This window comes from Thalassophryne amazonica, chromosome 19 (genome assembly GCF_902500255.1).
Source record: "Thalassophryne amazonica chromosome 19, fThaAma1.1, whole genome shotgun sequence".
NCBI lineage: Eukaryota > Metazoa > Chordata > Actinopteri > Batrachoidiformes > Batrachoididae > Thalassophryne > Thalassophryne amazonica.
In genome coordinates this window covers 29386057-29409880 of record NC_047121.1, presented here as the reverse complement: position 1 = coordinate 29409880, position 23824 = coordinate 29386057, and the positions used below count along the sequence as shown (strand labels likewise).

At 43.4% G+C, this 23824-nt stretch overlaps 1 protein-coding gene across 1 annotated transcript; it reads left to right on the top strand.

The window, feature by feature from the left end:
• On the top strand, positions 1-23824 carry LOC117531875 (putative hydro-lyase SH0274). Its single transcript, XM_034195067.1, is given in 17 exon segments — positions 1-170; positions 8299-8452; positions 10961-10977; positions 10980-11046; positions 12295-12448; positions 13857-13988; positions 13990-14028; positions 18815-18839; positions 18842-18919; positions 20429-20677; positions 20943-21030; positions 21125-21249; positions 21366-21465; positions 22401-22471; positions 22474-22508; positions 22510-22546; positions 23808-23824. Coding segments are annotated over 17 exon segments (1488 nt in total). The 5' UTR covers positions 1-70.

The window sequence follows — 23824 nt, the reverse complement described above, 5'->3', positions numbered from 1 at the left end:
AGGTAAAAAACAACAGTAGAACGACTGAAAGCAATTTAGGTGGGAAGCAGGAACAACGCATTACTTTGTAATGGAGTCACACAATCTGGAATGTCTGAGTCCGGCTGAGCTGAGGATGTTGATCAGACAGGATGATCCCAGGATAAGAACCACTGCTGGAATAGCCAACGGTAAGAGCCAACATTTCACCTGCAGCTAGTTAGTTGTGAAAACTGATGTCAAAGTCTTGTAAAACCTGAAGAGCTGCTCCACCAAATGGGAGGAACAGGTGAAGGAAGGAGCCAACTGGTGTGTAATGATCCACACACAGGAGTGGAAATCCTCCAAAAAATGTGAATAAGAGAGCAGAAAGAGGAAGGAGAGAGGGCAAGATCCTGACCGGCAGAAGCTTCCTGCAGTCCCCCCCCTAAAATTGGTCCGCCCTGCCTTCACTGTGCATGCATCATTTTGGACCACAGCATTTCAGAATGTCAGCAGTGATTCACCGATTATCACCTCGTTTCTGCTTAAAACTGCACTCCAGTCGTCATCTATCTCAACGACAGATATCTGAAGTTTTTGTACAACAATCATTTCCACATAAATTCAGCATTATTTCATCATAAAAGACAACCAGTGAGAGCATCACAGCAGCACGTCTGAATCTGATGTGCTGCTGCTGCGCCTATTTTGGAGTGTCAGTAGCGATTCTCTGATTATCACGTCGTTGCTGTTTAAAACTGACTTTAGAATGATTTAAGAGGTTTTACTTTGTCATCTGATGGTTAATAATCACATTATTCCCTTTGATGTCTTTGTGTGTAGAGAGTCAGACTGAGATGTGCTGCTGTGGTCCAAAATGGCGCATGCACAGTGAAGGCAGGGCGGACCGATTTTTAGGGGACCATTCGGTCAGTGACACTAGGCCTCTTCAGTCACCTCCACATCCACCAAGGAGTTAATGCTTTCAGATCTGTTTGTCTGACTGTTAACAGGATTATGTGTTTATTTGTTTTGTCGAAAAAACTTTTCAGTGTTAAAAACTAGATTCCCCCCCAATAGTTTTTATTGAAAAATGTTAGAATTTTGAAAAATGTTTTTATCTTATCTTGGTCAGGACTTGAAGAAGAACTAGGTTTTCATCATACATTTTGGGCAAAAGACCAATAAAGTCATGTAATACTGCATAGAGGCTAGCCTTTTTGCCTTTCAAGTACAAAACCTATAATGCTGAACATTAAAAAGTTTTATTATGGGAGGAAACCAAAAGTAAAAAAAAAAATTAAAAAAACGGAACAGCATGTGTGCCACGTGCGAAATGCCCATAGAACTGTGTATATACACGATTCAATGGAAATGCCTTGTGTAAGATTGACTGGGTTGAAAAAATTGTTTGTATTGTGTTTGTTACTGATTTATTGGATTCTGATGTAGTCCTATTAGATGATGTATGTTTTGTTAGCAAATATAACCTTATTTGCGGTTACTGTGAATTTAGAAAAGATTTATAAAGTGATGCCCTTATCATTAATTCATCCATCCATCCATCCATTTTCTTCCACTTATCCAGAGTCGGGTCGCGGGGGCAGCAGCTCAAGCAAAGCCGCCCAGACCTCCCGATCCACACACACCTCCCCCAGCTCCTCCGGGGGAACCCCAAGGCATTCCCAAGCCAGCAGAGAGATGTAGTCCCGTGTCCTGGGTCTTCCCCGGGGCCTCCTCCCAGTGGGACGTGCCCGGAACACCAATCCAGCGAGGCGTCCAGGGGGCATCCGGAAAAGATGCCCAAGCCACCTCAACTGACTCCTTTTGACATGGAGGAGCAGCGGCTTGACTCCGAGCTCCTCCCGAGTGACCGAGCACCTCACCCTATCTCTAAGGGAGTGCCCGGCCACCCTGCGGAGGAAACTCATCTCGGCCGCTTGTACTCGCAATCTCGTTCTTTCGGTCATGAGCCAAATCTCATGACCATAGGTGAGGATCGGAAAGTAGATCGATTGGTAAGAGCTTTACCCCAGTACTCAGCTCTCTCTTCACCACGACGGTCCGATACAGCGACCTCATTACTGCAGATGCTGCACCGATCCATCTATCGATCTCACGCTCCATCCGTCCCTCACTCATGAACAAGACCCCGAGATACTTAAACTCCTCCACTTGAGGCAAGGACACTCCACCGACCTGAAGAGGGCAAAGCACCTTTTTCCGGTTGAGAACCATGGCCTCGGATTTGGAGGTGCTGATCTTCATCCCGAACACTTCACACTCGGCTGCAAACCACCCCAGTGCACGCTGAAGGTCCTGATTTGACGAAGCGAACAGAACCACATCATCCGCAAACAGCAGAGACGAGATTCTGTGGTTCCCAGACCAGACCCCCTCTACACCCTGGCTGCACCTAGAAATTCTGTCCATAAAAATAATGAACAGAACCGGTGACAAAGGGCAGCCCTGGCGGAGGCCAACATGCACTGGAAACAGGTTTGACTTACTATCGGCAATGCGAACCAAGCTCCTGCTGCGGTCGTACAGGGACCGGATAGCCCTTAGCAAAGGACCCTGGACCCCGTACTCCTGGAGCACTCCCCACAGGGTGTCCCGAGGGACACGGTCGAACGCCTTCTCCAGATCCACAAAACATGTGGACTGGTTGGGCGAACTCCCATGAACCCTCGAGTACCCGATGGGGCGTGTAGAGCTGGTGCAGTGTGCTGCGACCAGGACGAAAACCACACTGCTCCTCCTGAATCCGAGGTTCAACCATCGGTCAAATTCTCCTCTCCAGTACTCTGGAATAGACCTTACCGGGGAGGCTGAGGAGTGTGATCCCCCTATAGTTGGAACACACCCTCTGTTCCCCCTTCTTAAACAGAGGAACCACCACCCCAGTCTGCCAATCCAGAGGCACTGTCCCCGATCGCCACGCGATGTTGCAGAGGCGTGTCAGCCAAGACAGTCCCACAACATCCAGATACTTAAGGTACTCAGGACGGATTTCATCCACCCCAGGAGCCTTGCCACCGAGGAGCTTTCTAACCACCTCGGTGACTTCGGCCTGGGTAATGGATGAGTCCGCCTCTGAGTCCCCAGTCTCTGCTTCCTCTTCGGAAGACGTGACGATGGGATTGAGGAGATCCTCGAAGTACTTCTTCCACCGCCCGACAACATCCGCAGTCAGGGTCAACAGCTCCCCACCCGCACCATAAACAGTGCTGGTGGAGAGCTGCTTCCGCCTCCCGAGGCGTCGGACGGTTTGCCAGAATGTCTTCGAGGCCGACCGATAGTCCTCCTCCATAGCCTCCCCGAACTCCTCCCAGACCCGAGTTTTTGCCTCTGCGACCGCACGGGCTGCGGCACGCTTGGCCTGCCAGTACCTGTCAGCTGCCTCTGGCGTCCCACCTACCAACAAAGGTAAGTCGGACTCCTTCTTCAGCTTGACGGCATCCCTTACTTCTGGTGTCCACCACCGGGTTCGGGGATTGCCACCGCGACAGGCACCAGAGACCTTGCGACCACAGCTACGAGCAGCCGCATCGACAGTGGAGGTGGAGAACATGGTCCACTCGGACTCCATGTCTCCAACCTCCTCCGGGATCTGGGAGAAGCTCTCCCGGAGGTGGGAGTTGAAGACCTCGCTGACAGAGGGTTCCGCCAGTCGTTCCCAGCAGACCCTCACGATACGTTTGGCCTGCCAGGTCTGACCGGCTTCCTCCCCTCCCAGCGGATCCAACTCACCACCAGGTGGTGATCAGTCGACAGCTCTGCCCCTCTCTTCACTTGAGTGTCTGAGACACGTGGCCGAAGGTCAGATGATACAACTCGATCATCGACCTCTGGCTCAGGGTGTCCTGGTGCCACGTGCACTTATGGACACCCTTGAGCTCGAACATGGTGTTCGTGATGGACAACTGTGACTAGCACAGAAGTCCAACAACTGAACACCACTCGGGTTCAGATCGGGGAGGCCGTGCTTCCCGATCACCCCCCTCCAGGTCTCACTGTCGCCGCCCACGTGGGCGTTGAAATCCCTCAGGAGAACAATGGAGTCCCCAGTCGAAGTGTATCTAGTACCCCTCCCAAGGACTCCAGGAAGGTCGGGTACTCTGCACTGCTGCTCAGCCCGTAGGCCGAGACAACTATGAGAGACCTGTCCCCGACCCGAAGGCGTAGGGACGCGACCCTCTTGTTCACCGGAGTGAACTCCAACACTTGGCGACTGAGCTGGGGAGCAATAAGCAATGCAACCCCAGCTCTCCGCCTCTCCCCGTGGGCGACGCCAGAAAAATGAAGCGTCCAGCCCCTCTCCATGAGTTGGGTACCAGAGCCCAAGCTGTGCGTGGAGGTGAGCCCGACTGTCTCTAGTCGGTATCTCTCAACCTCCCGCACAAGCTCAGGCTCCTTCCCCCCTAGTGAGGTGACATTCCACGTCCCAACAGCCAGGGGCTGTGAGCATGGACCGGGCCGCCGTGCCACCCGCCCTCGACCGCCACCCAATCCTCTCTGCACCCGACCCCCATGGCCCCCTCTGCAGGTGGTGAACCCACAGGAGGGCGGGCCCACGTCGCTCTTTCGGGCTGAGCCCGGCCGGGCCCCATGGGCTAAGGCCCGACCACCAGGCGCTCGCGCGCAAGCCCCAACCCCAGGCCTGGCTCCAGGGTGGGACCCCGGCTCCGCCATACCGGGCGATGTCTCAGTCCTTGATCTTTTACTGGTCATGGACGTTCTGAAGGTTCTGGTGGTTTATGGAGGTTCTCCCCCACCACCTTATCGTGGTGGGGGAGTTTGCGTACCCGGATGATGCTAGGAGCTATGTTGTCGGGGGCTTTGTGCTCCCTGTAGGGTCTCCCAAGGCAAACAGGTCCTAGGTGATGGGTCAGACTAAGGGCAGTTCAAAACCTCCATCATTAATTCAGTTCATTCAAAATACCCTAAAGGTGCGTTTACACATAAGCAAGACGCTTTACGAATGTCATTTTTCTGTCATTCGTGACACATTCCTGACATTCTTAATGTGACTTAACGCATCTGAATAGGTTTCTTAATAGTGCGTGTTGGTGCGTGATATTCTTGATATTCGTGGAGCATGTTTTTGCCTGTCAAAAAATCTTCCACGAATGTCACTCACCACCCTCATTTCATCTCATGTCGTGGAGGTCGCAACTGAGCGTATTGATCCGTCTTGATGAGTAGTGATCCTTAATAGAACGTGACAACGTTCGTAGTGGTTCCTGTGATGGTTCTTGGAGCCCAAACTGTCACGCGTTATTACGAAGTGACACGGAAACTGTCAAGTTTTGACACGACTTGTAACGTGGCGTCACATTTCACTGTGTGCCACGACGAATCAGGTTTCTGTCACATGCGCACAATTAAACGCGGCTCGAAATGTCGTTCCACAGTTCCTGCTGAAGCTCCTCAGGACATTCCTGCAGGTGTTCCACCTGCTGTTGTAACTGATGAGCGGGAGAACAAGTCTGAGCAACCAGAGGAGCGAGAGGAGACTCACGCGCAGCCAGACATCTCTGCACCTCCTCCAGTCCGGCAGAGGAAGAAGCGCGCACACAATTAAACCCTGCTGCACCGTATTCAGTTTGATTGCTGACACCAAGTCGGCTAAACGTCTAATTTCAGTGCTCTTCAGCGCGCTCCTGCAGGTGTTCCACCTGCTGCATGTGCCTGATGTTTGGGAAAATGCGCGAGACGAGAGGTGCATGAAGCCACACATCTGGCTCTGTCCGTCTCCTCCTCCTCACTGCACCACACCATGGCACAGAGCCCAACTATGCATGCGGTCACAAAGTTCTTCTGAAAAACTGGAGCAATCTGAATTCGGTTGAGTGAATATGGGTGTGTGTGTGGAGACAATTAACCTCGTTCACAACGTGACAGAACTTAACGATGCGCTGTTACGCGCAATAACGCGCAACAGCGCGGAACACTATTCTTGACCATGCGTAATGGTTCCTGATAATTCTCCAGCAACACGTGCCATTAATCGTAACGTGTGGTAACAGGTTGCAGCAGTTCCTAAGGACACCTGACGCCTCTGCCCCGAATCATCACATTCGTGATCAGCGGCCAAGAATGTGTACTTCGAGAGACACGTGCCGTGGGCCCTTCTGGAAACAAGCTTCATGCTTTCGTTGGTTACCCACGTTAAATATGATCCTCTTCTTCTTCGTGGCATTCATGACTTGTCGTCGTTATGTGTAAACACAGCATTAGGTATGCAAATGTTAAAGCTATATTACCAAAATTAGTGATTAATGAATATAACTTGTGTGATAAGAAATGTAATAAAGTGATTTGTGTGATCTTGAATTCAAGATTGTACTATGATTACCTCAGAGGGATACTTACTAAGTTCCCGGAGTTATTGGAGCGTCCTGCTTTGAATGGAGCATATTTCAATTATATTAAGATGCCCGTTTTCTCTAAAGTGAGGGAAACTAATTTTAAAATAATTAATTAGATTTATCCAACTGCTGCCTTTCTTTAAAAAAAAAAAAAGGTTAAATTTTGACGTGAACCTTGTGTTTTCTGTGGCGAGTCTGAAGAGACCATTGAGCACATTTGTCTTCTGTCCTGTGTCCAAAAGATTTTGGGTCAACATTAAAAGCTGGTTGTCGTTAAAAATTAATATTCCTCCATTTGATATTATTAGTATTCTCTTCTTCATGAATAATTTAAACTCCTCATTCTCAGACATGGTACATTTATTTTGCTTATGTATAAATAAGATATCCACTGTAGTAGGTGGAAGAATAGAAAACCCTCCTTTGACTGTTTCATAAATGAGTTCAAATTTTTTTTTTCCTATCTTTAAAAAAAACTTAAAACTGGCAAACCTGTGAATAACATCAGATTTCTTGTTATTTTGATTCATGTCCTGTGTTGTATGGTTCTGTCATTGCTGCAGTTTGCTGTCTTTATATTTGCATAGTGTATACCTTTGGAAAGTTTTTTTATTTTTTATAATTCCCCTAGTCTTGATCTGTTTTTTTTTTTTGTTTGTTTTTTTAAATTAACCTGTTCTTGAGTATGTTGTTTTTGCTGTGGCATGCTTATCCTCAAAGTTTATGTGTGACTTTCTGTTCAATTAAAAAAAACAAACATGCGAAACATGCTGCACCCCCAGTAGTTCCATAATTTGCTGCAAGCACCACGCCATGCTAACCTCATTCCTCGAGAGCCGGCATAGTGCATAATTTTGTTGTGAGCCAGCGTAGTGCACGATTTCGTCATGAGCCGGCGTAGTGCACAAATTCGTCGTGAGCCACCGTAGTGTGTGATTTCATTGGGAGCTGGCCTAGTGTGCAATTTCGTCCTGAGCCGGTGTAGTGGGTGATTTTTTTTTGTGAGCTGGCATAGTGTGTGATTTCATTGTGAGCCAGCCTAGTGTGCAATTTCGTCCTGAGCCGGAGTAGTGTGTAATTTTGTCGTGAGCCGGTGTAGTACGTAATTTCATCGTGAGTCGGCATAGTGCGCGATTTCGACGTGAACCGGTGTGCGTGATTTCATTGTGAGCTGGCGTCGTGCGATTTCGTCGTGAGCTGGCGTAGTGGGTGATTTTTTTTTTTGTGAGCTGGCATAGTGTGTGATTTGATGGTGAGCTGGACTAGTGCGTGATTTTGTCGTCAGCCAGCGTAGTGCGCGATTTTATCCTGAGCCAGTGTTCTGATGAGACACCATCCCTTTCAAGAGGCCATCCACTGCGCAGCTGCGCATTTCTCTCTACCCAGGCTTTCACATCTCATCACGTTGAGTTTATGTGCCTCTCTTTACCTCACAACTGCACATTTCCGCATTTCTTTCTGTGATGGAGTGTGATTTTGTCATTGTAAAAATGGCTGCCTGGAGGAACGTCTTCCCTGCGTTCAACTCCACAAACTGCGCGCTGCCATCTTCTGTTGCTCTACTGAACAACGTCACTTCTGTTCAATAGTTTCTTTAATATTACAACGTACATTAACTGCAATAACTTGAAGTGTTCATTAGATGGCACAGAGAACGTGTGAAAAAATGAAATGAAAGTCATGAAATGTTAAACACAAAGTTCTTATAGAGCACAGAACAGTCTCTGTGTTTAGTAGTTTTTGCATAATCCTGCTAACATTTATCTCTAATGATTACATGTGTGACAAGTTGGACGTGCCGTCAGAACACTCTCTAGTGTAACGTGTAGACGTAAATATCCTGATATTTACGTCTACACATGGAAAAGCGGTTGAATGAATGAATGAATGAATGATACTAAACCCTGATGTCCTTACTGTGCTGTAAAAACAAATTGTGTGTGTGCGTGTGTGTGTGAGACAGGATACCAGCAGGCTAATGTCGTCATCATACCAAACCATTTGGCCAGTGACTTTGAAGCATTCTGTCACAGAAATCCCGCCCCCCTGCCGCTCCTTTATCACAGCCGGTCAGGAGAGACGTGCTGTCCTCCTATTGCTACAGATGCTGACATAAGGTAAGACATCCAAAAAGATGAGACCACACCTCGACCACCAACAACCCACCCAACTCTGCACTCCCCACTAACAATATAACACCTGAACTGATTTCCATAAATAGTTATTTTCCTAATATTAGCACCTTGACCTCTAATCTTGATCATTGTCTCATCCTAACTAGAAGTTATTTTGTCTCACCCAGAGGTCCAATGTACATCTCAAGTTTGATCAAAATCAGATTATACATTCTGAAGATATCATGCTAACCTACAAACACAGTTACGTAGAGAACAATGTGCAGTCCCGGCACCAGACACAGATTTGCAGAGGGGCCTTGCATTGCTCTGAGGGGGCACTCGTGTTTTTTTTAGGCCAGACGTATATGGCTTAAAATGTGAGGAAAGTGTCTCCAAAAACTCCACTGAGGGGTCAAAGCTGCAGAGGAGACCATCTGGTTAAATGTCCTGAGGGTCCAGCTCACTTGTCCTGTCTGAAAACCAACACCTGGACCCGTATCTGCGAAGCAACTCAAAGTCCTCTCAAAGAGCTCCGAACTTAGCCTAAAATTTCCTGGCAGGGAATCTTAGCCAAAGAGAGAGCCAGGAGGTGTCTGAGAGAAATTGTGAGCAAGGAGTGGACAGAAACTCCTATCTTTGTGAGGAGGCGGGGCTGACCCCGTTGCTAGGTGTGATGCAGTCCTCTAAGAGCTGTCACTGGTTGTCACTGCAAGGGGAGATGAAAAAAAAAAACAAATGCGCTCCATCCTCCTAATCATGAATGGCCAGTGAATTCAACCCATCATATAAATTGATCTGCATTAAGAATTGTATAATCGTGAAAATAATTTAATGTCATGATGATGAAACTCAGAAAAACTAAATGAATTGTTACACAGCTTGAAAATGTTTGAATGTACCTCATTTGCATGCTCATTATATATTAAAAGCGTGCGTGCGTGGTTTATTTAATAAGTTCAATGTAAGTAGATAATATAATTGGAAATATGTAAAAGATATATGCATGACTCAAGAAAGTGAAAACACTTATTCCAATTGTGGTCCATTTAAAAATCAAGTGATAAAGTAGAAGTAATAATAAAATAAAATAATATTAATAATACAGATAATAATAAGAATAATACTAATAGTGTGTATTTGATAACAAGAACCTAAACAATTTCTAAATACATTAAGACAGTAAATTAACATAAAAACATGATGTAATTAACTGGAATAAAAGGGTTACAGGCCACAATCAACAATCTGATCAACTCTATGCGAAGGAGATGTGTTTACTGCATGAGGCAAATGGTGGTCACACCAGATACTGACCGGTTTTCTGATGCCCCCCCCCCAGGTGCACCCAATAAAGCAAACTGCACACTTTAGAGTGGCCTTTTATTGTGGCCAGCCTAAGGCACACGTGTGCAATAATCATGCCATCTAATCAGCATCTTGATATGCCACACCTGTGAGGTGGGATGGATTATCTCGGCAAAGGAGAAGTGCTCACTAACACAAATTTAAACAGATTTGTGAACAATATTTGAGAGAAATAAGTCTTTTGTATATATAGAAAATTTTTTAGATCTTTGAGTTCAGGTCATGAAAATTTTAAGAACTAACAGAAGTGTTGCGTTTATATTTATGTTCAGTGTTTTTATGATTTATATCATTACTTAACTTTGTGGAATATGTTTTCCATTCCTCCCTGTCTTACACCATCACCGATCATAAATAGCTGCACCCACTGTTGGTATTAATGGTCATATTAACACTAAACAAAGGTAAAGCCACACAATGTTCACTCTGTGAATCAAGTTACCAACATTTTGACAGAATTGGTTAAATCAGCCTTGCGGTGTTTGTCACTTTCACATCATTGGCAGAAGTATAAGCTCTCAGTGCTCTTTGTAAAAGATATGGTGCCAATTGTCCTAATACTTTTGACCCATTAAAACGTGGACAGGAATTCCTATTATGTGTATGGAATATGGCTGTAAACACTGAGCTCAAGTTCCTTTTAATGTTTGACTGCAAAATGTTGACAGGTAAAAGAACAACTTTGTCAACATTCTGAAATGTCCAGGTATGAATGAATCAGACTGTACGTATCTTCATTTTGACCCGATGGCCAAAATATGGACTTTGTGTCCGTTTGTCTGTGATCAGCATAAGGCCAGTCATTTTACTGCCAAAGTCTTCAAATTCACAGGGAACATTCTTGGGACACAGACCTTGGACAAGTTCAAAGATGGCTAACCTTGACCTATTTTAAGAGGTCAAAAGGTCACATTCTGATTCCTATTTTATGGTCATGCGGCCGAGGTATTTTAGCATTTCGTTATGTTTATTCTATTTAACACCTTTTGACAGCCATCACGTGTGTGTGTGTGTGTGTGTTTGTGTTCATTTGTTTAGTGTACGTGTGTTCACAGACTCTGACTCACCTTCATCTTTGCACTTTAACCTCAACCTGACATTATTTGTAAGTAATTTTTTTTCTTTCTCTTTTCTGGTTTTCAGGACTGATGTGCCTCAGTACTGTGTTTTGAGGATGGGCGCCTCGTGAAAACTGTCTCCAGTTTGCAGAGTTACAGCACTGAACCAAGGTCAATAAAAGACATACAGAATGCTGCATGAATAAAAATCAGAGTCTGTTTAAAAAGGACACGTCGATGTTTAGTGTTTCATCAGGGTTAAATGTACAGAAGAAGATTCTGTCAGGTCTAGCGGTTGGATATGGCTGGATGCAGATGCAGGACTCAGACAACTGGCTCTGTAGGTAAAAGCAGTTTACTAAATCAGTAAACTGGGTCCAGTACACAGTGAAGCAGTCCGACAAGAGTAACAAAAACAGAATCATCAGGCTGAAGGCGTGGTCGAAGATACAGGCAGGTAGTCGTAACACACTTGAGGCTAGCAAGTCGAGAATACAAAATCATAGCTGGAAAATAGGCACAGGACGCAACAATCTGGCGAAGAACAAGGAGAACTGAGGAGCTTAAATAAACCCAGGTAATGAGGTGCTGATAAGGAACAGGTGTGCATGGAATGAACCAGAAAGAGGGCGTGACCGGAGAGAGAGAGAAACACCCACCACCAAGAGTCAGCAGGGAAAGACAAGAGAAAAAGGGATAGACAAACCCCACCGGAAGACCCCAGCAAGAAAACTCAACAAAACCAACCAAAGCAGAAAACAAAACCCCAATCCTGACAGATGCACTTTGTTTAGGATACATTTGTATCCATTCAACAATAATATTTGGAATCGTTGCCAATCCAGCCGAGAAATGCTTCATATAACCATGTTCATCAGCATTAAATGGCTGTGTGTCTGATCCATCCATCCATCCATAAGAGAAAACATGCAGTTGGTTTCACAATCAAATGATTTTGAAACTATTATTTCAAGTAAAAATTTCATCTAGGGTTGGTTTAAAAATCTATTAGGCACTAAGGGGCTGATTACTAAAGGTTTGCATGTTATAAAACGTGCACAACACTATAGCACTCTCAAAAACGTGCATGCGATTACCAACAGGGTATACCGAGGATTATACCTAGGATCGACCTTTCAAGTGCCACGTTTGGTTGAAATCAGATCTTGATCCCAATGACCTTGACCTTTGCCAAGCCAAAATGAATAATTCCTAATTTGAGTTTGGTGGAAATAAGTCAAAAAACATGGGAGAGCATGGAAAACAAACGAACAAACACTGCTTCAGTTACAGTATGACGTGTTGTGCTCGCAGACATGGTTTACTGTAATGCATGCAAGCAAACATGAATGAGGATCTTCAGGGTACATAACTCCTTACTGACAGTTCAGTCTAATTTAGTTATTTTTGTGCTCTCAGGTCTGCAGCAGATGATCCAGCTGCACGTTGCTCTCAGTGGTCACAGATGGTGTGTTTCTACCTGGGCTGCAGTTTTAGTTTTGAAGGCAAACTGAAAGAAGCAGGCGTTCCTGTCAGACACGTGGAACAAGGCACAAACGTCAGCATGTATCGGGTAGGAATGCAACAATTTGACGGATTTACTCAGATATTGAAAAACTCACATTATCACTGGATGCCAGTTCATCACTTTTGTTAAAAGTGTGTGTATTTCATTGTGGAAAAGTGGAAAATCTTACAGTTCCTTGCATGTCCACTTGAGGCTGGCTCCAAAAGGGAGTTGCACCCCATAGATCCACATGTTAAAAATGTCCAAATTTACAGCCTGGATCAAAATAACAGTTTTGGCCTCAGTAGCTAGTTTCTCCTTGGAGAGTGAATCTTATTTATTTTTAATTACTCATCAGTTTAAGATATTTTAAGCCATAAAGTTATGAATAATTAGGGGTGTGGTCACTTTGAGTGAGACCTGAGTCCTGCTAGCAGAGGCTGTTGTGGACTGACCATGTTTATCCTTTCTGAGTGTTTTATTACAAATCTGACAAATAATATGGCTTGCTGTGCTGTTAATTATACAAACAGGTCACCTAAGAAGTGTGTGCTCCAGTATTTCTGTTGAATGATATTTTCTTGTTATTTAATTTGTCTTTTGGAACTATTCACACTGTTAGTATGTATTTATATCATGTTGTCGAGATTTTGGTTTGAGCGACGATCATTTTAGAAATTTAAATCATGAAACCTGTATTTTTTGGCATAAAGAAATTAAAACAAAGCCCAAGGATGTGTAGACTGTTGAACACAGACTGACTCAGGGGGCGTGTCTGACAGAGGTAACAGGAGTTCAAATATAATTTTTCAGGAATGGGTGATGTCAGCTGATAAAGTTAGAGGAGCAGTTTCTTCATATGCTGTTGGAGAATTCTCTCCTTTCAGGGTGTTTAACGTGACAATCCAGCCACATTTAATGCAAAAGTTTAAAAAAAATAATTATTACCTGCTAATTACAGGACCAGATTATGATTAATGGAATCAGTCAGTCAGTGGGTCCATGATAACTATATATTCAGCTCTGAAACTTTGGATTCTGATAGATCCATTTGAAATACCATTGAACCTCCTATTTTTCGACATGTTGACATTGTTTATTGTTCACAGTGATCATCATATAAAATAATAAATACAAGCAGGCATATCAAGTTACTTATTACTGAGCACGCGATCCTGTTGTGTGTGTGTGTGCAGAATGTGATCATTTAAACAGTGTTTAAGTTTTTTTTTTTTCTGGTGAGCACATTTTATGATAAATGAGTCCAGCATCAGCTCAACCAATCAATTACCAGACTTCTGATCTGCTTTCATCTCTCTTATGTTGAGTAACATTGAGCACTTTGGATGTGTGTTGTGTGTGTGTTGTGTTGTGTGTGTGTGTGGTGTGTGTGTGTTGTGTGTGTGTGTGTGTGTGTGTGTGTGTGGTGTGTGTGTGTGTTGTGTGTGTGTGTGTGTGTGTGTGTGGTTTTCAGACTGCAGTTCCCTGTGTTCCAGGTCGGGGCCCGTTTAGCGTCCCTGTCGTGGTCAGTATGCGCCCTGTTCCTGCCAGCATGCTGGACAAAGCCGTGCAGGTTTCTCACCTCAACCCACTGGCACACGGCTCTCCCCATACATGTTGGAGACCCAGGTAAACTTCCTATCCTTGTCAGGACTCTCATAGTTTTGCTGAGATCACTTGTTAACTATTAACACATGCTCACTTATTCTTAAATTCATGTGCACCCAACATCACTGTGATTCTAGATATAACCAAACTGAATATGTGAAATAAAGCGGCAGTATGAAAAACCACATTTTATTCTTTTAAGTACTAAGACAGCCTTCCGAGGATTTTGCCCCAGATATGGAAGAAAACATGCAGGGATTTGGCCGACTTGCCTGTACAAGCTTGATCCGAGGGTAGAAATGGTCTCATCTTTGTTTCCAGAACCGTACTACCTGAGCTGTCTGTCTTTAGTCGGGCTCCCATTGCGGATTTTTGGCCCCAATTGTATCCCAATAACAAAAGTGAGGCAACTGGGCGAGCGTTATTAAAGTAGCAGACAAATTCCATGTTTCCTACAATAATTGCCGACTACACCAGAGTACAGATGAGTCCCATGATACGAATGTTTGTGCGCACACACCACGAATGCTACACTGTGCACTTTAACTTTTGACCCTAAAACTTACCTTTGTCACCATTCTTGCTGTTTTTATCCCATAACTTCATAGATTCAGTCGCAGATAGTCCAAACTACAGTAGTGCTATGTGACTAAAAAGATTAATCCAGGTTTTGAGTATATTTTCTTATTGTTACATGGGAAACAAGGTACCAGTAGATTCAGTAGATTTTCACAAATCCAACAAAACCAAGCATTCATGATATGCCACTCTTAAGGCTATGAAATTGGGCTATTAGTAAAAAAAGTAGAAAAGGGGTGTTCACAATAATAATAGTGTGGCAGTCAGTCAGTGAGTTTGTCAGTTTTGTGGAACAAACAGGTATGAATCAGGTGTCCCCTATTTAAGGATGAAGCCAGCACCTGTTGAACATGCCTTTTCCTCTTTGAAAGCCTGAGGAAAATGGGACGTTCAAGACATTGTTCAGAAGAACAGTGTAGTTTGATTAAAAAGTTGATTGGAGATGGGAAAACGTATACGCGGGGTGCAAAAGATTATAGGCTGTTCATCTACATGATCTCCAATGCTTTAAAATGGACAAAAAAAAACCAGAGATGCGTTGAAGAAAACGGAAAACAACCATCAAAATGGATAGAAGAATAACAGAATGGCAAAGGCTCACCCATTGATCAGCTCCAGGATGATCAAAGACAGTCTGGAGTTACCTGTAAGTGCTGTGACAATTAGAAGACCCTGTGTGAAGCTAATTTATTTGCAAGAAGAATCCCCTGCAAAGTCCCTCTGTTAAATAAAAGACGTGCAAAAGAGGTTACAGTTTGCCAAAGAACACATCAACTGGCCTAAAGAGAATGGAGGAATATTTTGTGGACTGATGAGAGTAAAATTGTTCTTTTTGGGTCCAAGGGCTGCAGACAGTTTGTGAGATGACCCCCAAACTCTGAATTCAAGCCACAGTTCACAGTGAAGACAGTGAAGCATGGTGGTGCAAGCATCATGATATGGGCATGTATCTCCTACTATGGTGTTGGGCCTATATATCGCATACCAGTATCATGGATCAGTTTGGATATGTCAGAATACTTGAAGAGGTCATGTTGCCTGATGCTGAAGAGGACATGCCCTTGAATGGGTGTTTCAAGAAGACAATGACCCCAAGCACACTAGTAAACGAGCAAAATCTTGGTTCCAAACAAACAAAATTAATGCCTCTCAGATGTGAAGAAATCATGAAAAACTGTGGTTATACAACTAAATACTAGTTTAGTGATTCACAGGATTGATAAAAAAGCAGTTTGAACATAATAGTTTTGATTTTGTAGCGTCAACAGCAGATGCTGCTATTATTGTGAACACCCACTGTTCTACTTTTTTTTTGCTAATAGCCCAATTTCATAGCCTTAAGAGTGTGCATATCATGAATGCTTGGTCTTGTTGGATTTGTGAGAAACGTCCCATTTTCCTCAGGCTTTCAAAGAGAAAAGCATGTTCAACAGGTGCTGGCTTCATCCTTAAATAGGGGACACCTGATTCACACCTGTTTGTTCCACAAAATTGACGAACTCACTGACTGAATGCCACACTACTATTATTGTGAACACGCCCTTTTCTACTTTTTTTTTACTAATAGTCCAATTTCATAGCCTTAAGAGTGTGCATATCATGAATGCTTGGTCTTGTTGGATTTGTGAGAATCTACTGAATCTACTGGTACCTTGTTTCCCATGTAACAATAGAAATATACTCAAAACCTGGATTAATCTTTTTAGTCACATAGCACTACTATTATACTGAACACTAATGTATACCTTTTTGGAATCTTTGTGATCAGGCAAATAATGTATAGTTTTCTTCTTTTTTCTTTCTTTTTACTTGTATCACCAGTTGCAGGATTCCCCTCAAATATTCTCTTTTGTGTTGCACTAAAAACACACCGGAGACAGACAGCAGGACACAAACTAAAAGCTTCTCTTCTCTTCTTCTGTTAAATTCACCAAAAACTCTCAAATTAGCTTCTGCCCCCCGCCCCCACCATTTTTTCAGAACCCAATAATAATAATAATAATAATACAAAATGGCAGCCAAATTAAAGTGGCGTTTCTGTGGGTATGTGTCTCTAACAATGTTATTTACTTATTTTCAGTAAATTTGGTAGTTTTAATGCAGAGATTTATGATTTAGAAGTTTAGAAATTACAGTGACACTTGTTTGCCATGTAACTTCAGACAGCCACCACACCCACCCCACTATCAAGAAGGTCATGTCTTTTGTTTGGTCAAATCTGGCCATACTTTACTTTTTTTACTTAACCCTTCTCTTCAGGACATGATGATAATTGTTGGTCTGTCACGATGTTTTCAGGGTCAAATACATTTATGTACTTCTATTAAAATCAGAAAATGCAGGATGGCAAGCTGTCAGACAAAGCTGACAAAACAGCACGGGAGTCTGATGAACATTTCTTCATAGTGGCAAGTTTCAAATGCTGGCGCAATACATCTGCCAGCTACATTTCCAGCATCACCCAATGCTTACTGAAATAAATATCAGCATATGTCTTAAACAGAATCAAAAGGTTCACTAAAATGATGTGGAATCCTCCCATGAGGGGTATGATTGTATCATACTTTTGCTAGTTGAGCCAAGAAATAATCAACATCACGTTGCTGATTGACGTATCTGCATGTGCAAAAATCTAATCCAGTTCCAAGTCATTTGCAATTTGCATTATCATGTCCATATACAGTTTTGACTACACTGGCAGCTACATCCAGTGGAACCACAGCAAGATACCCCAACTTCCACTTCACATTTGACCAATTTGTCATATTTATCATGAGAGACGTTCAGGAACCCACAGGCCAAGTCTTATTGTTTTCCTACCTGAAGAAAGACCTGTTCAAGACCATCATTACCAACAGCACAAACCCAGGCAGTTCCAGGTGGACATGATATTTTTTTTTTTATCTCCAGCTCCTCTGTCTGATTGCTGAAATGTTCTCTGCTTCATCCGTGTTGTGTCAGGGACACAACCAGCTGCATTTGTGCATTTCCTGGGGTTTAATGACCACCAAATAGCACTACAGATGCACAGATTTGGGTAGGATTACTCTGAAATGTTATTAATTACTGAATACAAAATGCAGTACACTGGAATAGTTTTGGAATATTTTTAATCTAGATACTTTTAATTACTTCAAAAAAGAATTACTGAAAATGATGCACTTTTTTTTTTTTTTTTTTACTAAAAATGGACACCACTACAAATTCATTCCTTCATTCATTCATTCATTCTGTTCACCTGTGTTCCAGAGTCATTAAATGCAGCAGCGTGTTCACCCAGCTCTCTGTGACCAAAAAAAAAAGACACCACAATGAGGTGGCCGCTTTAATTATATACACCCACAACTGTGTAGATCGATCTCCCCCCCACCACCACCACCACCAAACAAACACAACACAGCACATCCATAGACCAGTGAAAACCGAACCACGGGTTCCTGGACAGTCCCTCTGTGTGTCTTCTCGCTGGCTTTATATCTTCCACGGCTTACACTCATTTTGACAACCGTGATCCAACTTATAACTTGTTTTTGTCTGTTAATGTCTGCAAAACTGCTCTTTTGTGAGCTCGCGTTCTGTGTAAATGCTCGTCTTGAGTGAGAGTCATTGCGTCAGCGCACACACACAGCGGAGCTCATCTGATCCATTATAACAAGATGTTACATCTATCATAACATACTTTTACAGCTGCTTATAAAGAAGGAATGAACATGCAACTGTTTTACCAAGCTATTAAACATTACAAATAATTACTGTTTAGGTTGTTCCAAATATGTTCTCCACCTCAGCGCACAAGACAGAGAGAGGAAAAAAGCTCCAAATGAAACGTCCTCTATGATTCCAGAAGCAATTAGAGGTGTTTTCAACATCCAAAATCTGACACAAAATGATTAATCCACTACAAAATAATTATTTTATATACAGTGTCTGACACACAAAGCAGGTGGACTTGTAGTGTGCAAGAGGGCGGAGACAAAATAGCCTGTCCAAACTAGCCTGTCCTGTCCTCGTAGCTGAAATATACTTAATTAATTTGGTAAATGTTATTCAGAATATTTGGAAAGGACTAATATACTTAATGTTTTTACTTAGATTTACCAAGATCATCAAGTAATTGAAATGATTTCACAGCTTTTTAATTTACTCAATATTTTAAGTGTAAAAATGTTTCACACCAAAAAAAAGTAGAACACAGTAACTGTTTAGAGTGTGTGTGTGTCCGTCTGCAGCTGTTCTTGCATACAGGACTTGTCCAGACCAGACTATGGGGACCCAGTGAACTGCACCCTGGTGAAGTTCCAGTCTTCTGGGCCTGTGGCGTGACCGCTATAGAGGCTATACTCAGCAGCAGTGAGTAATATGATTGGTTGATTTAGTGAACAACTCGTAACCTTCACGGCTGTGAAGTATTTGTTCATTCAGACTGTTTAAGCTGTTGTTCTTCTTGAAAGCGTTTCCTCAGCTAGTGCAAATTAAAGATTATTTGAGTTTGACACTGGACCTCAACTTCCAAATCTCCCTGAATCTGAATGGCAACTTTGAAGTTCTGATAGTAATGTGTCAGTAATGACAGATGAACTTGATTGTTTGAATTATAAACAGCACTGTAATGTTTCCTTTGCCTTAAAACACGAGCGCTTTCTGATATTGGGCACCTAGCATTTCCACCCCAACGCAGCTGTTTTCATGCCCTGCGCCGGCAACGAGATGGCGAGAAAGCTGGAGAGAGTGGGTGGAGGAGGGGGAGAGGGAGTCAGTCGGACTGACAGAACCTTTGTAGGAATGTGGGGTCACGGAGGTGCTGCACTGTGGCTTGTAAGCCTGCAGACTCTCAACGTGGGAGGACTTTAAAGTTCATTTGCTGTCCAGATGGACTGGTTTTAATTGGTGACTGATCCTCCACAAATGTACAAACAGGCTTTGCTCTGTGTACGCAGGTGCACGCATGCACGCACACACACACACACACACACATATATGAATGTACGTAGCTCAACTCTACCTTTGGCAAATAAACAAAACAGGAATATCAGCCATGTGTGAGCGGAAAAAAACGTGAACAATGAACGGCTCAAATAAATGAGCAGAACAGTGTGATCTGGAACCGAACGGTCCCCCCTGCCATCACTGCACATGCGTCATTTCCGAGCGTCAGCAGCATCTCGTTTCTGCTTAAAACTGACTTTAGAATGATTTAAGAGGGTTTACTTTGTCATCTGATGGTTACTAATCACATTATCCCTTTTATCGCTTTGGGTGCAGAGAGTCAGAATCAGCGAGTCGGACTCAGACATGCTGCTGTGGCGCTCTGATCGCTCCTTCGTCTTTTATTATGAAATAATGCTGAGTTTATGTGGACGTGATTGTTGTACAAAAGCTTCAGATATCTGTTGCTGAGATAGATGATGACTGGAGGGCAGATTTAAGCAGAAACGAGACAATAATCAGTGAAATTGCTGCTGACGTTCTGAAATGACGCATTGCACAGTGAAGGCTGGGCGGACCAATTTTTAGGGAGGGACCGTTCGGTTGGCGACACTGGAATTCTTGACACTACCTAAAGGTTTCCTGTAAAAAGCAGTGTGTCGCCAGTTACAACCGCAAACGCGCCTCTGCTCTCCTTTTCAGACGGTGTGCCACAGACTGTCCATGATCTCAAATGTAGAATTCACAGAGAACACTGTGCCTCAAATGCAAATGTGTTGGTTTCTCAGATGTCATCATTTCTGAAATACTGATAACTTTTATTACAAATGTATTTTCCATGATACACAGATGAAGAAGTCAGGCTTTATTATTTAAGAGCTAACATTTCTCGCAGTAGATCAAGTTACAGTCACCTTTTCTCTCCATCCACAGAGCCATCTTTGGCATTCAGCCACTCACCTGGCTGTATGTTCTTGACCGACATCCCTGACTCCTCCCATTTCACTCCAACATCATCCTCTGAGCATGTGGCTCCTCCCACCAGCTGCAATCTTGACTGTATCCCTCTCTGCATCCTGGTTTCCCACAACCCTTTGCTGTACAGCCTGGCATCTCATAAGGCAGTTGCAAAAATCAAAAAGCTGGAAATGATTACTGGAGTGGAGCCGGGTAAACAAACAGGTAAACAACCACTTGAACAACTACAAATATGGATGCTGTGTTCACATTATAGGATGAAATGGTCCAGATCCATTTTTTTCCTCTTACTTGACATGTTTTGGGGTTTTTTTTCTGTTTGTTTGTTATTGTCCTCTACTAGTTTTTTATTATTTACTCTAAAGTCAGTGAGATATAAGAGATAGAAATGATCAGGAGCCTCCTTGTCTTGATCTCTGTTGGAAGCTAGAGGATTTCAGTTGAGCTCTTTGTGTCAGCAGGTGAACAGGGGTGAGTCAAGATGACCTTCTGCACTCCTGTCTGTCACTCTCCCACTCCACCTCTGTTTCAATATTAACTGGACTTCCCACAAACAGGTATGTGTACAGAGTTAGGTTTTAGGTTTGGATCCCGTTAAATACGCACATCCATTTAATTATTCATGGATGTTACCACTTAAGCTGTCCTGAGTTCCCACTGGAGGCGGGTCGCCATGGCAGCCATGCTGTTGTCTCTCGGGAAACGGGTGATAATGGTGACGGACAGAAGCGCTCTGGAGAAGACGCGAACTGCTTTAGAGGAGGCTGTGAGGACAGGTGGGAACCAGCAACGTGATACTTGTATTAAGTTACTGCACATAAACCAAATGAAACCATTCCTTCCTCGAAACCATTCCAACACGATAATGCCGTTGACATCCCATCATCCTCAGGGCTCCTGAAATCTGCACTCCCGCTAGAGGCTTTTGAAGACGGCAACACAGATGCTGCGCTGCACTTCCTGTGTCCCAGCGGAGATCCCACGAAACCCAGGTTAGCCAAACATATTAGGCTGTTTTTATTTTATGTTGGAGAAAGTTGTGATTCAACCCCCCAAGGTGTCATTTCACTCTCTGAAGGTGTAACGTAAAAAGCCCATGAGTTGAGTAAGAAATGGGACTTCTCACAACACGTGCTGCAGGTTTTCAGTATTGGTGCAATGACACCATTACTGGTTGTTACATAACCAGAAGGTTGTTGGTTCAAAACCCAGTCTGAGGCCCCTGTCTGTGGTTTTCCTATTACCAGTGGCCATACACTTCCATGTTTAAATTTGAAGAGTGATGCATTCCAAGTTAGTCATAATAGTCGGCTATGACTAGCTAGTAAACGACTAGTTTTTTTAGGGTTTTTTTTTTCATGTTTTCTTAACTAGTTGAGTAGTTCAGATAGAATGATCTTCTGCTGCTTGAAACACTGTTGTCAGGATAAGTGCACGTCTGGACCCAAATACAGTGGATGGACCTCTTTTCCAGCACAGCCATCAAAAACAGAGACAGTATACCCCTGAAGAGAAGGTTTCACAGAGAACATGCAGGAACTAGGACAGGCCAGCATCCACCAACAGCCAGCAAGCACTGCCTTCACTTCAGGGGCTGAATAAAGATGTTGCATTGAGTAGAACCACAAATATTGTTTTCCTGTAGTTCACTGTGTTCATGCAATTTTTTTGTTGTTTTTTTCTTAAAAGTCAATTTGTAGTTTCATTGCTTAGATTTGAATATTTAATTGTCAAGTTTAGTCAATGGTGAATCAATGATGAGTCAACTATTCAACGACTAATGGACTATAACAGTTGACAACGAGTTGACTTGTGACTTTTGTTTACTCTACATTCTTCTGCTTCTTCTTGTTATTATTATTATTATTGTTGTTGTTGTTGTTCTGCTGAAGATTCTGAATACTGAGATTGTGTTGTTTAATACCAGGTATGATCACATGGTGAAGAGGATAGAGCACAGTGGACGAGCTGAAGATGGAAATAAACAGGGGGGGATCAATTGAAACACCTGGTGGATCCTATTGATCGCCTGTATAAATGCTGCAGTGGACACACCTGGAATCACTACGACAGGTATAACGGCAGTGCATGTAGTATGTAGAGCAGGGTGGGCACTTGTTCCAGAAAGGGCCAAGAGGGTGCAGGTTTTCTTTGCAGCCCTGACTCCACCAGGTGATTTCACTGCAAAAAAAAAAAGCTGGGACAGTGGTATATTTACCACTGTGTTACATCACCTTTCCTTCTAACAACACTCAGTAAGCATTGGGAACTGAGGACACAAAATTGTTGAAGCATTGTAGGTGGAATTCTTTCCCATACTTGCTTGATGTACAACTTCAGTTGTTCACAGTCCGGAGTCTCCGTTGTCGTATTTTGCGCTTCATAATGCGCCACACATTTCAATGGGCAACAGGTCTGGACTCTAGGCAGGCCAGTCTAGTACCTGCACTCTTTTTACTATGAAGCCACGCTGTTGTAACACGTGCAGAATGTGGCTTGGTATTGTCTTGCTGAAATAAGCAGGGATGTCCCTGAAAAAGACGCTGCTTGGATGGCAGCATGTGTTGCTCCAAAACCTGGTTGTACTTTTCAGCATTGATGGTGCCATCACAGATGTGTAGTTGTCCATGCCGTGGGCACTAACACACCCCCATACCATCACAGATGCTGGCTTTTGAACTTTGCGCTAGTAACAATCTGGATGGTCTTTTTACACTCTTTGTCCAGAGGACACAACGTCCATGGATTTCCAAAAGCAATTGAAATGTGGGACTCATCAGACCACATCACACTTTTACACTTTGTGTCTGTCCATTTCAAATGAATGACTGAGTCTTTGGGGATGCCCTTTTATACCTAAGCATGACACTCACAATTAGTGTCCTCAGTTCCCAAACGCTTATTGAGTGATATTGATTATTGAGTTAGAAAGGAAAGGTGATGTACCACAGTGGTAATCATACCACTCTTTTTGAAACGTGTGCAGACATCCATTTCAAAATGAGCAAATATACAAAAAACAAGTTTATCATTTGAACATTAAATATCGTGTCTTTGTGGTGTATTCAATTGAATATAGGTTGAAGAGGATTTGCAAATCATTGTATTCTGTTTTAACCTTCATTGGAATTGGGGTTGTGCGTGTGCGTGTGTTGTGGTGTGTGGTGTGTGTGTGTGTGTGTGTGTGTGTGTATATATATATATATATATATATATATGTATAAGCTTCTAGCATGCCCAGATCTGCGATATGGTGCAATCTCACCAACAGGCCACAGTTGCAACATTCACGCTGTGATATTTCCTCTTTCTGTGTGAACCTGTCATGATTCAGATTGTATTATCGTGTAG